Source organism: Podarcis melisellensis (assembly GCF_964234715.1).
Source record: "Podarcis melisellensis genome assembly, chromosome: 10".
NCBI classification, from domain to species: domain Eukaryota; kingdom Metazoa; phylum Chordata; class Lepidosauria; order Squamata; family Lacertidae; genus Podarcis; species Podarcis melisellensis.
Window position 1 is genome coordinate 46,125,367 of NC_138542.1, and position 17,800 is coordinate 46,143,166.

The 17,800-nt window shown below is 42.9% G+C and overlaps 1 protein-coding gene across 5 annotated transcripts in view; it reads right to left on the reverse strand.

Moving 5' to 3' along the window:
• Nucleotides 1-4,958: 4,958 nt before the first annotated feature.
• CACNA1I (calcium voltage-gated channel subunit alpha1 I) overlaps nt 4,959-17,800 on the reverse strand; it is a 361,276-nt gene continuing 348,434 nt past the window's right edge. For 3 of the 5 annotated variants that reach the window (XM_081928146.1, XM_081928148.1, XM_081928145.1), the window contains 5 exons: nt 17,509-17,655; nt 12,003-12,122; nt 11,035-11,200; nt 9,351-9,547; nt 4,959-6,334 (listed from right to left, as the gene is read on the reverse strand). In XM_081928146.1, the coding sequence (XP_081784272.1) occupies nt 5,624-6,334; nt 9,351-9,547; nt 11,035-11,200; nt 12,003-12,122; nt 17,509-17,655 (1,341 nt within the window). In that variant the 3' untranslated portion in view covers nt 4,959-5,623. The remainder of the gene's footprint in view (nt 6,335-9,350; nt 9,548-11,034; nt 11,201-12,002; nt 12,123-17,508; nt 17,656-17,800) is intronic. The other 2 variants (XM_081928147.1, XM_081928149.1) reach the window with 2 other exon arrangements.

Genomic DNA, 17,800 nt, shown 5'->3' on the forward strand with positions numbered 1-17,800 from the left:
GGAACAAATGTAAATCTACAGAAAAGTCAATTGAAATTTGTTATGATTCAGAGGCAAACAGTGGGTTTTCCTGGGGATAGTGGCAGGGCAAATGAAAAACCTCTTGGACTTGTGTCTAGAAATCATTGGAGAAGCTAAAGTGTGGACAAGCTCTTGCAATGTAAAACTCCCACAATATTTCTGGATTATTATTTTTCTGGAGACATTAAGCTTCTCCTAGATTCCATGAGATTTCCAGAAGTGGATTTTACGTTGTCTGAAAGATCACATAAAATGCAGAAACTGACAGGTAATAAAACATTGGGAAGATGGAATAATGTGGGTGCAGCCTAGGTAACTTTTATAATCAGTTCCTAGTCTTGATAATCAGCTGAAAAGGGTGGGCAACCCCCTCCTTTTGCTCCACTTGGCAGTGAAGTGGAGCAGTTGTTTTAAAAAACATTTATTCTTGCTACCATACTGCAGAAACAACCTCTTGTGGGGAGAGCAGGAGAAATAACACCACACCACAGTCGTTCTTGTCAAAAGGCAATACTTTAATGTTCAAAACTTTCTACACAAAGTGCATTTGTCTCCTGTGTTTTGTTTCCTTCACTGGGGAGACTTTCCAATGAGACTTCCTTTCCTCCCTGTGCAGTTTCTGAGATAGACAAAATTCCTGCAGGCACAAGGGACCTGTGTCTTCCTGTGACTCCCCACTAAAGGGACTGGACAAGAGAGCCCCAGTGGAAAGGAGACCAACCAGGCATAAACAGACCTTCTCACATAATAGAGCAGAACCTTCACTCTAAGCCAGCATACAGAAATAACCTATTTTGTTGCATTTTATAACAACCCCACTCTCTGGGAAGAATAGATGTGTCGTCTTCTTTTTCAAAACCATTAGTGAATAATTAAAAGGGAGAGGCAAAATATTCTCTAAAGATAACCTAGTCCTTGGTTGCCATGGTAACACATTTCCTAGGCCAAAAGCCTTTTCCTTTACTTGTAGAGAGAAATGAAAATGCGAGCGAGGAATCTGTTTTTGGGAAGGAAGGATGGGATTTTGTTGATAAGGTGTAGATGTCTGTGCTGTTATAAATTCAAGTTAAACATCAGAGCATTACATAACAGAAGCTGGCTGGGATTTCTATAGACACAAATTGGTGGCAGCACCTTCAGATAAATGAGGCATTGAATATTTCATAAAATGAAGGCTAGGCGAGATTGTGGATTCATAGCTGGGATAACAGATTATAGTTTTTCCAACAGCATAGATTTTGTCTGTACCCAAACAATTCATCCAGATTAGTTGTCAGGTACACATACTAAATGGCTGAGTGTGCATTCTTTAGGGTGACTGTGTCATTTGAAGGGATATCAGAGAACCCTGCTCTATTTGTCCTCTGAAGGACTGTGTAATCAAGGTCTACTTTAAAGATAAAGAACAATGAGAAAGAGCAGGGCTTTTGAAGTTGCCTATCAATAGTTAACACCAGCAGAGCAGACCAAAGAGGCACACAGGTCACCTGGTCAGTCTGCCTCCAGATTTGTATCTAAACATATAAATTGCCATATGCAAATTTTATGCAACTTTTTTTGGTGATGCATTAGGGGCCACCTGAGGACACTTATTTAGGAGGAAGGGACAACTGCTTTTATCATCTAATTATACCTCCTAAGAAGGTGGGTCACCTTAGAAGGTTTGGGAAAGCACCTTCTCTAGTCATTGGCCAAGCTAGAAGCCCCCCAACAAAGACCCTCCTATTGTAAGGTTATGAAAAATGTGCAAACAAAAAACAAGCCCCTGAAATGTAAGGGCTCACAAGACAGAAACGGTAATAAAAATAACTGAAATGTATGAAGCAGAAAACCTGCTTGTGAACATGAGATGGTGCTTTCTCAAACATGACAACCGGAGACCCAGCCTAGCACCACTGGAGAGTGGGAATTACTTCTAATTAAACATGCATAGAATCAGGCTCTAAGCAATGCAGGTTTGAACCCTGCTCTACTCTTTGATGGCGACCATTCTCAGGGCAGAACAACACTTTACAGTACAAACACAAGCGGGCCCAACACTAATACAGAGACAAACGGGTGGGCAAAGGAAGGGTTAAGCACCCCTTCTGAATTCCTCAGACTTTGCAGCCACTCTCAATACAAGGAAATTAAATTCCTAGCTGCTTTTCACGTCCACCTCTCCACTATTTAAGGCTACATTTGAAATAACTGCAGACAACATTATACACTGCATATTTTGTCTTTGCGTGTGAGTGGGCTTTCTCTCTCCACATTTCAAGCATATCTAGGTACAATTTCATATATTCAGTTCACACCTGATATTGTGAGTGTGCAGATGTGCATTGGGCTCCCCATTGAGTTTTGCAGGGATTTTCATAGGCAACATCCAATAGGAATGTAAAATCCCTACCTACTATTTTGGCAGGCAGTGTGAGGTCTACTGTGCCTCTGTTGGTGTTTGGTATGTTGTCGTCTGACAGCTGTCCAAAAGCAAAAATGGCTGGAGCTTCCCTGACGAACAGACTGAACTGGCTCCTGCACGATTTCGGCATGGGATGGGGATGATGAAGTTGATCAATTTCAGTCTCAGTCTCATTAAAATGTTTTGGTAGGGACTGCTTCCTTGCAGGGGAGTGTGTGTGATTTAAAGAGGGGCTGCCTTTTCTCTCCCCATGACAGTTTTATGCTTGAAAAAGAAAATAGGTGGGAAACATGCCACAAAATTCAGCACAAAATAAACATTTAAAATCAACACTGCTGTTATTGCTTTATTAACGCAGACCAGTGGCTTATCTGAAGAGGTGGGGATTTCAGAACTCTTAGGGGATCCCAGAGCATTAGACACACTGCTCAGTTCAGCTTCTTCACTCGCTAAGGAACATGTATTACTTTCCGAGATGTGATGTCATTGTCATTCCATCTCCATTTGGTATTTACTGCCTCATCAAATATAAAGAACAAAACAACTTTTTGACATACAGACCAGCAGTGCCCTTGCTTCTTACGTTACAGGGGGGCTACAATCATGGCTCTTTAAAGGGCCTTGACCCTTGGCGCAAGCCCCAAAATTGCAGAAGGGGTCCACAGAGGTAGGTGTGGTCCACTCTATGCAGCAGAGGAAAGGTTTGCCCAGCTCTGAAAGCAAGCTCTCCTCCCTATGCACCTCTCCCCCTCCACCCCGATGGCATGTGCCTTTCAGCGAAGAGAAACATGGTAGCAGGAAAGGGGATCGTTTCCTACTGTTGTTTTCCCAAAGCCCTTTAAGTTGGCTGCCAACTTTTCCACCAGTACCTGTAGATGTGCCATGAAACAGTGCTTCGATCTGCAGCTGTAAGCGAGAGAGAGATTCCATCTCCATGATGGGAAAAGCTTCACCTGCTGATTTCTGTGGATCATGCTTCTGCCAAAGGAGCCTTCCAGGTTGCTCCCACCCCTGGGTCAGTTGGCAACACTAAGTTGCATCGCTGAATGTCCTGCCCTAAAACTGAATAATAATAATAATATATCCTTTCCAGAAATCAGTCTTCCTAGCAGAGGGCTTGGCTAGTGGTAGAAAAGCAAGACTGGATACAAAGGCACCCTGAAAGGGGGATTGAATCACTGGGAATGAGTTACATGATAGAGAAAGAAACGGACCTCTCTGTTTTTTTGAGAACGATCCCTATGACTGAGCAGATTTCGTCTAACCAGCCACTATATCTAACCAGCAAAGGGCCACCACCCTGATGATCAATCCACCCTGTTTGCAAAGCACAGAAAAGGCAAGCAACAATCCTTTCAAACATTCACTGGTGAATAAATAACCCACTGTATTGCATATACACATACATTTACACACATGTACACAAACATACACACACTCACTCAAGGCCAAACTACATGTGACATTATACATGCAGTTTGGTGTTGTGTGTAACTTTTAAAGACCATAAATAGCTGATGTGGGGCCAAATCACGATGACTGACATTGCAGCACCTGGGGAAGCAGTTTAACTCTTTCCTCCTGCCCCCCTCAAGTTGCTATTTGGCATCAGAGGGAAGTGCTCATTGGAGCCAGTGGGGGGCTTCCTTCCTGTGGCAAAAAGCAGCTTGAGTGGGGCTGTCAGGGTTATGAAACAAGGGGAAAGGGTTAAAGCCGCCCTGCATGCATCGTGGTCCCAATCCATCCTGCTTCCTGCCTTTCAGCAGCAGCAGCTATTTAAAGTTTTTAAAAGATACATGCAATGCCAACCACAGCTACTGTTTGGCCCTCTCCATCAACTTCTGCTGTCGTGGCCCAGAAAGGTGCAGACTGTTTTGAATTCTTATCTCATCTGACACAGTCCAAGAGCCACCACACTGAATTAGCATAGAAGGCCATAAAAAAGCATTAGGGAGGAACAAGGCTCACCTATCTTCCCTAGGATTATTCGGCGATAAATCCCCGTGTGTCAAAGTTATGAGTCCCAAACTGGAGACAACTAATGGCGCTTTACGCTTGAGGTTCGGCCTGCTCCTCTTACTCATTCTCTCACGTTTCATTTTTATTCTTTCAATATATTTGTAAAAAATAACATACCTTTCTCTAGAGATGGTTTTTGCACCTTTGGGCTTCTAAAATAGACTCTTCAAAAGTACTGAGTGATAAAGAAAATAAACTCTACACCCCAAACCCCTTAACAGTACAGAGTAGTTCCCCCCCAAGCAGCTTTCTTTCTTAGATTTTTTTTTTTGCAAAAAGAAAAAAAAAGATCAGTGAGAATCGGAGCATCCAGTAGTTGACCTGTGACGTCTCGTTGTCACACGCACCCCTTTAAAAAAAGCAAACCTGAATAGCCTCCAGTGCTCCATGGCCCCACAGTTGGTGCCGCAAGACCCTCAGAGTTCACATTTAAGAAATGGAGCCTTCATTGTCCTTGCCTGAGGAGCTCAGCTACACTGAGAGGGCACAACCCCAGCTGAAGATTTAATGAGCATTTTCACATAGTCAGCTGTCCTTTGCTGCCCCGTCTCCCCCAAACAGCTGGACAATAGCTTTTGCACTATTACTATTTCCCAAATAGAAACATAGAGCAATATGATTTTCCTCAAAAGAGATTCCCAAACCCTTAAAACACAGCTTGGTTGCTGATTTCAGTCTGAAACAATCCCTCCCCCCAAAGACCCTGCCCTTTTCACGCTTAGCACTTTTCTGGAAGTCCTAAGCTCTCTGTAAAAAAAATAAATAAATCATTCTCTATATCTGTACATATATATTTGTCTATGTAGAGGAGTAAACGGCTGCCCCCCAGGCTACTCCTTGGGCCAGAGGCTCTTCAGCCTCATCACCCAGAATTCTCTGGATTCCTATGCCCCACTGTCATCTTTGCAGAGGTGGTGGTCCCGTGCATGGGTAGGTGGGTGGGGGGGTCCACATATTGCTTTCGCTCTCTCGTGTCTCTGAGGTATGGTACAAAAGTCTTTGTTTTCCACACATACACATACACACGCACACGCACGCACACACACACATATTTATATTTTGCGTGTCTGCTTGTTTCCTTCTCCACAGCTCCTGCGTTTGGAACTGTTTCGGAAATGGCAGCCAGCACACGCTCCCTTGTTCACACGACGCTCTTCCTCCCTGTCTTAGGGAGCTGCCTCATCTATTCCTCTTGCTGACTCCGCTCCCCAGCTGCAACTCGGAAGGAATTGGAGAGCTGTGGCCTGCAGTCTCAATCCTGTCTGAGCCCTCTGGTACGTTGCCCTCCCGCGGAGAGGGGCTGTTCTTGCAGAAGTCCGTCACCCACGAGGGCATGGATAAAAAACCCCTGGGGTCAACAGAGTAGAACTGCTTGCCGTCGGTTGCTGCAGAGCCCCGGGAGGAAGGGTTGGCATGGAGACTGCTGGTGCTGTTGCACTTCTTCACAAGCGCCAGACCTTGGGGCGGAGGGGGCGGCGAGAAGAGGGACGTCAGAGAGAGACTGCTGAGGGTCTCTGACTGCTCGCTGTTGTTGCCTCCGCCTCTCAGGCTGCTCCCTGCGCCCTCCTCGTCCGAAGGGTCCATGGAGTCATGGTAAGTGCAGCCGGGGCTGGTGCTCCCGCCGCTGCTGTGGCTCCGCTGGTGCCGGCTGATGTTCCGGAGAGTGAAGATCCCACGGCCCCTCAAGCTCTGCCTGCGGGAGGCAGGGGAAAGAGGCGCCACCAAGGCTTTTTTGGTGGCTGTGGCTGGCACTGGGCACAGTGCAACTGGGAGGTCCAGGGTGCACTGGGGCGAGTCACTGAGGTTTAAGCTGTCCTCCAGTGTGGTCTGCAAGCTGCCTTCCGAACTGTTGCTCCTGCAGTCTTCCAGGGAGGTGTCGCTCTCTGTGGTCTGCAGGGTCAAGAATCAACAACAGAAACAAAGTGGTTGATGAGCAGTGATGCCTGCATTCCAGGGGGTTGGACTGGTGAACCCTCTGGGTTCCTTCCAACTCTACTGTCCTATGATTTCTCAGTTGTCATGCTATTGGGTGAGGGAGAGACTGGGGCATCAGCTGCAACTGGGGCATCAGTGGGAAGGTTAACAGGCAGTTCAATGCTGCCTGCCCCCAATTCACGTCTCACCACCCTGAAGAAGGCACACTGGACACGGTTCCAGTTCTTAGCTGTCAATCAGCAGTATCTCCAGAAAACAGCAATGTGCAGCACCATCACAAGGACCACTGTTGGCCAAACATTAGGTAAAGGTAAAGGGACCACTGACGATTAGGTCCAGTCATGGCCGACTCTGGGGTTGCGGCGCTCATCTCGCTTTACTGGCCGAGGGAGCCGGCGTACAGCTTCCAGGTCATGTGGCCAGCATGACTAAGCCGCTTCTGGCAAACCAGAGCAGTGCACGGAAATGCCGTTTACCTTCCCGCCAGAGCGGTACCTATTCATCTACTTGCACTTTGACGTGCTTTCGAACTGCTAGGTTGGCAGGAGCAGGGACTGAACAACGGGAGCTCACCCCGTCGCAGGGATTCGAACCGCCAACCTTCTGATCAGCAAGTCCTAGGCTCTGTGGTTTAACCCACAGTGCCACCCATGTGGATCAGACCAAATGCCATTAATGTCAGCACCCTAATTAAGCTATGTTTAATTAGAGCAGACCCACTGAAATTAATGAATGTGACCAAGTTAGATCCATTAATTACAATTGGTCTCCTCTGAGTAGAATGTAGTTGAGTGCCACCCACTGTCTCTAGCAGTGGACATCTACACGACAGGTGTTTTCTTGCTTGTTTCCAGAACCTGAGAGAGGGACACTACTTCTGAACATGGATGTCTATGTCTTTTCAGTCCTGCCTAGAAGACATTTGATGAATCTGTCTCCAGTTAATTAGCCTTTCATTTGAAAAAGCTATCAGAGATGGTGGCCAACATCACAAGTTGTGGTAATGAATGGTATTAATTTTGCGCTTTGTGAAGAGATATTTCATTTTGACTCTAGTGCCAATCAATATCATTAGATGCCCTGCAGTTCTATTATTATATAAGAGAGATACTTTTTTCTTTCCATGCTCTCTCTCAATTCTCCCCACACTGCTTTTAATTTTACACATCTCTTTCAGGCCATCCCCTTTTAATTATTGTTGTTTAGCTGGTCTGCCAACATGTCAATGCTATGTAAAAAGGGACTCTGGAGTGCTCTTGGCACATGTGTCCTTCATGTGCTCAAGACCAAAATTGTACATCCTCCAGCAATTGATTTCCATCTTAGAATGTGGGCTGCAACCAAGCGGCTGTAAAATAGCAGGACCTGGAAGAGAGGAGCCATGTCTGGGAGCAGGTCTCTCTTCCCCCCTTCACACAACCCTTCATTCCATAGCATATGAAGTGACTCCAATGTACATTAATTGTCCACAGCATTAGAATCAGGACAACAACAAGGCAGGTATGGGTTTAGTAGCAAAGTAAGGGAAGCACACATAATCTTGGGGGATTATTTATGTCACTCAAGCACCCAGATAACTGGGGTCCATGTGGGGCATGGAAGTGATGCCAAGTGGGCACATCAATGTGCCCAATCGCTGCTGATCAAGAAAGACTCCTCCAGGCTAAAAAGAAAGGTACCCTGCCTCTCTCCAGGCCTCTTGCACATAGGGAATTTATACTCTCTGTGGGATTAGTTTACATCTGAGAGCCTGTAGGGGAATAGGCCCCTGGTTAAAACTATGTGAGATGTGGACATGTCCTCCCTTGATTGGTAATGGACACACACCTTGATGTTTCCCCAACAGTACCTATAATAAAGGAGGAGGAGGACTCAGAAGATCCTGTATGGATATTCCTGCACCTTGTTTGCAAGGTGTGGATGTGAGGTGGTTCGATCTTGGTATAAATATAGGGGGAAATAGGGAAGAGCATAGATGCTGCTGGATCTAGCCTAGTTCTCACAGTGGCCAACCATATGCTCATGGGAAGTTCACAAGCAGAACCTGAGTGCAAGGGCACTCTCCCCACCTGTGGCTCCCAGCAACTTGCACTGAGAGCCTCTCATAGTGGTGGCTGAAAATTGCTATCATAGCTGGTAGCTGTTGATAGCTTTATCCTTCACGACATTGCAAAATGGAAATTTTCCCTGATCGGGACAGGAGAGGACTATTATCCAGTCTGGGGCTGCAAAGTAAGGTTGGAATTCCACATTTCACTTCTGTGTCCTCAAAGTCAGGACCAAGAGTCCAGTTTGCAGCGTTAAAGCTTTGGGCCTTGAGAATAGCCTGGAAAGTCACAATCTTAATGTATAAATTAAGTAAACAAAAAACTCTTTTCCTTATCCACCTGCAGCTTTCCACTGCTCATCTTTCCCCCAGACTTGTTCTTCATTCACAGGTCTGGGCCATTGGAAGTTAGAGAGAAAAACACCTGAAATGAGGTGTGGCCAAGCTAGGGAAAAGCCTTTATACTAGGTTTATCTAATATTCAACCCCAATAATGTATATTTAGTTCTGAGGATCTCATCATTGCGTGGATACCTAGTTTTATTAACCCCCCCACCCCAAGATAAAGACAATTCACAATACAGTGTGGAATTGTGACTATATCACAGTCCTTGCGTCTGTGATGGAGCTGACACTAACTTCAAACATGAGCTCATTTTCCTTGAAGCTTTGCTCTGTGTCACTGATGAGATGCTAAAACAAGCAAATGGAAGAAGCCTGTCTTTCAGCAAATTCCTATAGAACGAAGTTGTTTGTGCAGAACAACCCCCCCCCCCACACACTTCCAGGTCAGAGTGCAAAATCTAAATGTGGCAGTCACCTCTTTTCCCACACAACATCTAACCCCCTCTACCTTAAGTCTATGAGAAGCTAAAATGTCTGGCAATGGACAGATGGAGGAATGGTGGTTGTAGGAGCCCTTACCTGGTGGATAAGTGAGCAGTGGACACCTGGAGATTGCAGGGACGCCCAGGAAGCTTGCAAAGAGATTTTTGGGAGGCTCTCTGGGCAGGAAGCTTTCTCCTGACTTGGTGGATTGGCAGAAACAGCTGGGACGAAAAACTCTGCTCGCAATGGTAACAGGGGATTGGATGCATCTGGAGAGAAGGGGGTGGGAGGACCTGACAGAGTCAAGGAGGAAAAAAATCAGCACTGTTCAAATCCGTTTCTACCCATGTCAGAAATCTGCAGGGTACATCCACATGTCACTTCTTTAATGAGGAAACACAGGCAATCAAACTTGATTTTTCTTGTAATGCTTTCTTCCTCCTTGCCATCTATTCGCTCTTTCTTCCCGGGTAGCCAGTACTGGAAGTACTCAGCCTGCACTTCACCCTCAGCCAGTACTTCCAGCAAGGACAGTAGCTAGCAGCCCTTTTGGATGGGTGAATATGTCACTTTCATTTTGTCTCATTTTTCCAATCTTTCCCAAAGTTCAGTTCTCTACATTTCTACATCAATTTGAGATTTTCTTTTTAAAAGTCCCGATGAAAATTCACGAGCTTCTTGTGTGAACTTCTAATACACACACTTTTATATACAATCTTTTGCAAGGCAATTCCCCCTAATATACTGCATTTTTCTATGTTTTTTTTAAACTAATATATGCATTTTTATGAACACTTTACCCTAGTGTATACATTTTTGCACACATTACTTGGTTGGAGGACTGTACTGCAGAATTTGGAGGAGCACAAATTTTGAAGGCTTGAGTTTCAGCTCATGCATGGTTTCTGAAAAGTGTGAATTCAATATGTTCACTTTTAAATGCAAACTGAATTGAATGCATTCTCTTATTCTAGCAGTACCTCTGTTCCAGCCATGTTTCTTCTCCCATTGCCCAATCTTCCCTGAGTAATCCATCAAGGGCAGATCAGCCAACACCAAGAAAGAACAGAGCTGGTGATGTGAACAAGGCCTAATTCAGTACCCATTGGTGTGTCAGCATGAGAGACTGTGGCAATGGTCCAGGACTGATCTTTACTTACAGGTTGGGCTTTACTTTGAAATCTTTTTGGCTTTAAAGGAGAGAGAAAGCCAGAGACAATTCTAGGATGACTAATCTCTGCTTTGCCATGAAGCTCACTGAGTGACCTTGGAAGAGTCAGTCTCTCTCACCCTAAACTACTGCATAGATCTGTTGGGAAAAACGTACTACGTATGGTGCCCTGAGGTCATTGGAGAAAGGGTGGAACATAGAAATGAAACAATGAATTAAAAAACAAATAGTATTGCCAAGGCCAGGAGGCTGAATTTGCAAACTGAAGTTAAAAGATGTGCAGCTCACAGATGATGTTGGGAAGAAACAGTTTATACGCTTAGATTTATGCAGCCAATCTTGCGATATATTTTGTCCTTGGCAACTGATGAAGTGGATTACATTGGCATTTCCCCCCTTCGGAATGGATGGAATGGGAAAGAGGATTGGGAAAATCAGTTAATTTATTTCCAAGTATGCAATTTGGAATTGATGAAACAGTCCATGCATTTGTAGTCAGCTTTCTGTAGCTGAGTACAATATGTATCTTAAAAAGTGGCCCTCGGAAGAACAAGGTATCTCTGCGTGGCACCATGGGATTGTCCAAAGGAGCACTAGGATATTGCCCACCTGGGTTGCTCTCGTTCTTCAGCCAAGACTGGACTGGACTGAAAGAGATTTTCTCCACTTCACACAAGTAGCTTTCTGGAGTTGGAGAAGCTTCCATATTTGTTAAAGGGAAGAGACATTCCTCCAAACCCACAATCCCTGTGGAGTTAGGACTGTCTTCACCATCCTAGATAAAAGAAAGACGTTTGCCTTATAAAATTTCAAATTTATCCAAAAAATAGAAGAATAAAATCATCGTCAAATCCATTATTTGATCAATAAGAACATTTACAGCTTTATTCAAATACCTGCAGAATATGCCTGGGACACTAGAGCCTAGTTGCAAGAGGCATTAGCCACTGGGTTTGTGGGTAGCAAAAGGGATAATTATTTCCTACTTTCATCAAACAGTTCATCTCCCTACGCTACCCTGTCCTTGGGAATTTGCCTCCCCTTAACATCTCTAGTGCACTGACACTTATCCTACAATGATCACTAACTGGTAATCAATCAATCAATCAATCAATCACATCCATATCCCATTACGATATGCGTCATCTGCATCCAGACAAGTTATAGCTAGCAGAAAAAGAAATGTATGAACATTTGCAATAACTTCTCTATACCTATTTCCTCTTAGAAACCCACACCACTTGCTCTAGTCACACAAACACAGCTTACTAGCTTCATTTTCTGTCACACATATACCACTCCCTTCTATTGCTCTAGGTGCTCATATTCCAGACCCCAGGAAGACGCTTCAGTTTAAGGAAGGGTTGTATAAGTGCCTGTATACCTTAGTTATTATGAGAAGGTGGAGGGAGTGGAGGTCTCCCATCCAACTAAGTTTGTTGGCCATCACAGCCTCCTGCAAGTTTCCTAGCTTAATTACGTGTTGTATGAAGAAGTACTTTCTCTTATCTGGCCTGAAGCCCAGTGATTGTTTCAAAAGGGAATATATATCCACACAAACTCTTGGAAAGTTTTACCTTGGCCTCCTCCTCCTTAGGGCTTGGCTGATCGACACTGTTGTTGTCTCCATCGTCCCCAAGCAGGATGGAAGACTTATCAGAGTTGAGTGATAAGCCTTCCATTTCGGCCAGCTGAACCTGCAGTCAGAGGGGGTGGGGGAAAGCTATCACACATCACAGATAGATTCTATCGCTCAACCAGTCACATTGCTTTAAGAAATGGTTCGATGACAAGGAGGAAGACCACACATGAGGTTTATGGAGTCCTAACCCAATTCTGCATACAATGAAATAAATTGTTTCTGGAGAGAAAAGAACAGAAAAAGAGAGAACAAAGTAGTCACTGGCATTTCTCATGGACCATTTTAGCTGCAGTACATTCACTATCAACATCTTCTTGGGTTGGAATGCAGAGAGAAGGTGTTTTGTTCAGCCCTAACGATTTTGGCTCCGTGATTCTGGATGCAACTGATTCCATACCGGTGGAGGAAAGACAGGGGGATTCTCCAGACAGAGCCTATCCCAGAGACCAGTTGAGGAAAGGACACCCTTGTTTGAGGATAGAAGAACCTGTTCCAGTCAAACAGGATGATAATAGGGACGCCTTCATTCCAGCAACAGTAACCATGTTTCATGCAATCCATATCAATATCATGCAGCTGAGCAACTCCTCCAGCTATTTCCTTCTGGATTCCCTGCTTATTTTTCTTATTTTTCTTTTTCTAATTCCAGAATACTAAGATGGAACTAAAAAAAATCACCCTACTCTCTTTTCTCATTCTACCCCCTCTCCTGTTTTCCCACTTGTTGCTTTTATTTAACTTTATAAAGGAATCTTCCTTGTTTTCAAGTCTTTGCTCCTATGTCTTTAGCTCTTGTTTCTTTCCACCATAACTTTCCACCTTGACATCTTCTCCCCATCTTCTCCCATTTCATTCATTGAATTAGTTTTTCCTCGTTATTTTCCCTCTGATTCAGCCTACATAGCTCTATCTTCAAATTCAAAAGGCAGCACTGGCCTCTAGAGAACTTCTACTAATCTAGTATGGCATTTGATCTTTTCTGGTTGCGTATCATCTCCGTGATCTTGACCTAGTTTGCAGGGCTCCTCGGGCAAGGTCTTTGCTATCCTGTGTTTGTGTAGAACTGCGTGTGCATGTTGTGTTTGTAAATAGTGACGAATGATGATATGGAGAGCTGATGGCTTTGGACAGGAAGTATAGCAGAATCAGTGGCAGTGCCATGTTAGGACTCCTTCAGACCAATACCTCATTGGGAATGAATGGAAGATATGCCTGAAGTAGATTTCCAAAAAGGTAATCCACCATCATGATGTAATCCAGCAAACGGACACAATGACGGCAATCTTCGTAGCACTAACACAACGGTACTTCCATGGAAGCTATCTACTGAACTACTCAGGTTAGAGCATTGTGGGCACAATCCAGTGCATCATCTTGTGTGCTTAAATCCTGCGGTGTCAGTGTGATTTATGCATTGCGTGCTGGATTGTGCCCAATGCTATGCAAAATGTAGTATAACCACCACCAATGATCCAAACATTGAGAAAAGAAAAGAAAGGAAAGGAAAACCACAATTACACCACGTCAACACACAACACAACTATCTACACACAATATCTACACACAAAAAGGAAACACAGCCTTTGTTTGAACTGTTCATCTAATGAGTTTCATCAACTATCACACACATAACTGAAGTTCATATCAAAACACCCTCAACTCTGCACCTCTGGGAACACTGATATATTACATCTGCAAAAGACTGTAAAAGTAACCCTTCCTGATTTGTGGCTTTCAAAAATACCCTGGGATTACAAATGCTAGAACAGTTAATATTTGCTGTACTGCTGCTTTGCAAGAAGTGACAATCTTTTCCACTGAAATCCAGCACAAAAAGAAGCACCTAACAAATTCATAAAGAGGAAAAACATTCTGCTCAGAGCTTCAATTCTCCATTATGTGTTGACAGATCATGTGATGCCAATTAAATACTCAATGAGTCTATGATTCTATGTGCCACCAGTACAAATTGCTAGATATATGCAAACCTCATAGAGACAGATAATGAAATTAGACTAATGTCATGAAAGGAGCAATGATGTTAGTATGGTGAGAAAATGTCTTACATTTTAAAATTCTAGCCTAGACTACAGAATACTTACACATTATTTTAAAAAGAAAAGAGTTACTGCAACATCCCCATATGCTTTTCTATCTGTTTTTTTTAATGGTGTGGGAATAAAAATATTGTTTCTATTTATTTACAGTGTGAGTTTCTGAAATACTTAAGTTCAATACTACAATTTATACACATTACAGTTGTTGGGAGGAATCTATTTAAAACTAGAGTTAGGATTTTCATGCTATACTCTCAAATGTTTATATGTTTTGAACAATAAAAATATCTTAGTGCTTTGAGAATTAAAATATTAGTTTGATTTTAAGGTGGACAAACCCTGCAATAATTTCTGTTATTTCTCTCTCTGTATTATCTTTTATCGCCTAAAAAATGTATTGGACTAAAATGCGACATAATTTGATTATGATTCTATGAAAAGGAAACATCATAATTAAAATATTCTATTGTAAACAGGGCTTCTTAAAATAATAAAAATTAGGGTTTCATGCATCAATCCTACAAGATGCCCAGCCTTTTGACCACAGCAAATGAAAAATGCAATGGCCACCATCATCCATGTAGCTCATTTAGCTGGCAAAGTCTAGTGGTTTATGGAACATAAAGGGGAGATTTGGGCACAATCCATTCAGCCAGTCACTCTGAAACAAATGGAAGGGACACAAGAGTGCTACTTTGCTCTTATGGAGTTCTGAGTCATTTCAAATTTGTGTCTTGCCCAGGAGAGCTTCCCAGTCTATTTTGCCCTTGATCAGGAGGATCCCATTCAACTTTGCTTAGAGCCATTCCTGACATCACACTTTTATAATGTTTTGAAAATGCTTGCAGGGGAATGGCTGGAACGATATGCATCTCTAATGTGGAAGTGGTCAGACGCAGGTTTAAAATTTATGAATGGCCAAGCAGGTCCCAGGAATATTGCCAGGTATTTCTCAGATTTACATCTGTTTCCAGAGCGTAAAACATCACTTTCCTGGAAATTTTCAGGCCGCTTTCCTTTATGCATAGTTGAAATACATCTAAGGAATGGGTTGTGCATTTGTGGAAGCAATCCACAGACTTCCCTAGTTCAGTTACAGTGGTACCTTGGGTTGCATACGCTTCAGGTTACATACGCTTCAGGTTACAGACTCCGCTAACCCAGAAATAGTACCTCGGGTTAAGAACTTTGCTTCAGGATGAGAACAGAAATCATGCAGCAGCGGGAGGCCCCATTAGCTAAAGTGGTGCTTCAGGTTAAGAACAGTTTCAGGTTAAGTACGGACCTCCGGAACGAATTAAGTACTTAACCCAAGGTACTACTGTACTTGTTTTCAGATGGTGCCCCAGAGCAACAGAAATTCTAATCCACAGTTTCTGGGACTACGTCAAGCTCCTTACTGGGGTCAAATAACCTAATGGATGTGGTTCATTAATTGTAAGCTTCTGGGTCATTCTGAAGCATCCACTGGACTAAACATTGTAGCTGAGAGTTAAAGGGATACTTATGAACTTTGCTAGGTCAGCATGACTACTTATAGCACAATCCTAAACATGCTTAGGACAAGACATGCCTTACAAGTCCTATTAAAATTCAATTTGGCTTACAGATACCTGAATGTTTCAGGAGGCTTTTGGGTTCTCAGATGGTTCACCATTTAAAAAATATTACTACCCCAGGCAACTGCTGATTTGTTTGTGCAACTCAGGCCAGCACTTGATTTCAAATATTTGACTGGAAATATGTGGGAATAAGCCAGATAATGTTAAGGAATGCCCCTTATGCTTCACTTTTCTTACATGAAGATGATCTCCTTGGAGGAAATATGGATGTGAAATGTGGTGCACATTATCATTACTATTGGCCACAAGTACAATGATTTGGTGCCTGTGCATTTGCTTCTTTTCTCTATGAAATACTCTCTGAATACATGTAAAACTTTTTAGTGCACACACATTTCCCTACATAGAGATTAGCAGGAAACAAATAATGCTAAAAAAAAAAGACACTGAGTTATATAGAAATCAAACTAAATGCACAGTTAAACATTTTATAACTACGGGACTTGAGAGTGCAGAGTTTTCTCTGGCTTGTGTGCTATTCTGTAGTTATTATCAATGTCTTGAATAGGCACATTAAAGTTTGTATATATGTATATGATTTCCCCTCTCCCCTTTTTACTCCAGCAGCAGTGCACTAACAAATTGAAGGGGATGGATTACTGGAGCTAAAATTAAAGGATGCATATTTTTTTGTTTACAGTCTCAGGGGCTCACTCAATCCAGACCTAGGATACTGAGTTCTATGATTCTCTGTAAACTTGATTATTCATTTTATGGTGTTTATGGTAATGTACTTATTCATTTTATGGTTTTGTTGTAATGTACTTTTTAATACAAAACAAAAGTTTTGGCCGCTAATGATCAAGAAGATACAAATGTAGTGCGTTGTTAATATATATATAAAATCTAGTATGTATATCTAGCATATGGAGCCAATCTGACTTCTTAGATATGATAGTAAACTACTACTGATAATCTTTGTTCACAGGTCAAAGACTTCTCAAACTCTTTGAAATCAATGCAACTAAGACATTTAAATTAAATGGAGAGAAATGACAGTGGATGGATATGGTACCTGCAAGAATGACATGAGTTTCTTGACATCTCCCTGACCATTTCTGTAGCAGCTACCTACAACAGTTGCTAACACCTAGAGTCAAAATCTTATTTCTCTCATTGTAGCCTCTTTCTATGTCTTCCAGCAGCAATTTTAATCATACACCAAAGGGTCCACAATCAGCCATTTGCCAACAAGATGAACAGACAAAGTGAGGATTAACCAATATCTTCATGTTTTAAAAATGGATTTTACTTATGAACTACACTTTCATTGGAAATTTTGCTCCACAGAAACCAGAAGATATTTAATACTGAACAACATGCCTAAGTCTCATCAGCTTAAATGGAAAACTGAAGAGTAGAACTGGGCTTAAAACTGATCAGGCAAATGCCTTGTTGAACTGATAGCTGATCCTTGAAAACAGTGAGACAATACAGCGTCTACAACCTATTTTCTCCTAGTGAAAAATTGAACTCTGCCTCCATGATTTCTCCTTGCTCTGTCTATCTACCTATACTTTTCTGCCAGCCTCATTGGTCCAGCTGTCTCTTCATTCAGCCTTCTGCTGATACAAATATGCATTTCCTCCTGACAAGGACTTCACTTCAAGAACGCACTTCAGTAACAAAACTCAAAGCTTCAAGTCTAAGTCACCTATCACCAGGAGACCATCCCAGGGAGATCTCAAAGGCCTCAGGGTGTGCGGGTGTGTTCTCGCACGTGTGGGGGGGTCCCCCTCCCATATCCTCGCACGCAGGTTACCTCTTGCTTGTCATGGTTACACTTCTCGCACATGGCCGGCGAGGAGTAATGATGGAAGACGGAGCCCGATAGGTTATCGATGATCATTAACTCCCCGTCGAAGGAGTCCTTAATAATTAAAGAGACACTGTCCAGCCATAAGTTCTCCTAGGGGACAAGAAAGGGGGAGGATGGGAGAAATAATTTTAAGAATTCCAAGTTTTTGTTTGTTTCAGTGTTCTTCTGTGTGAGTATATCCAGAAGGCTAAAAGAGGTTGTATGGTCTTACAAAATGAAAGTAAAGTAGGCAGAA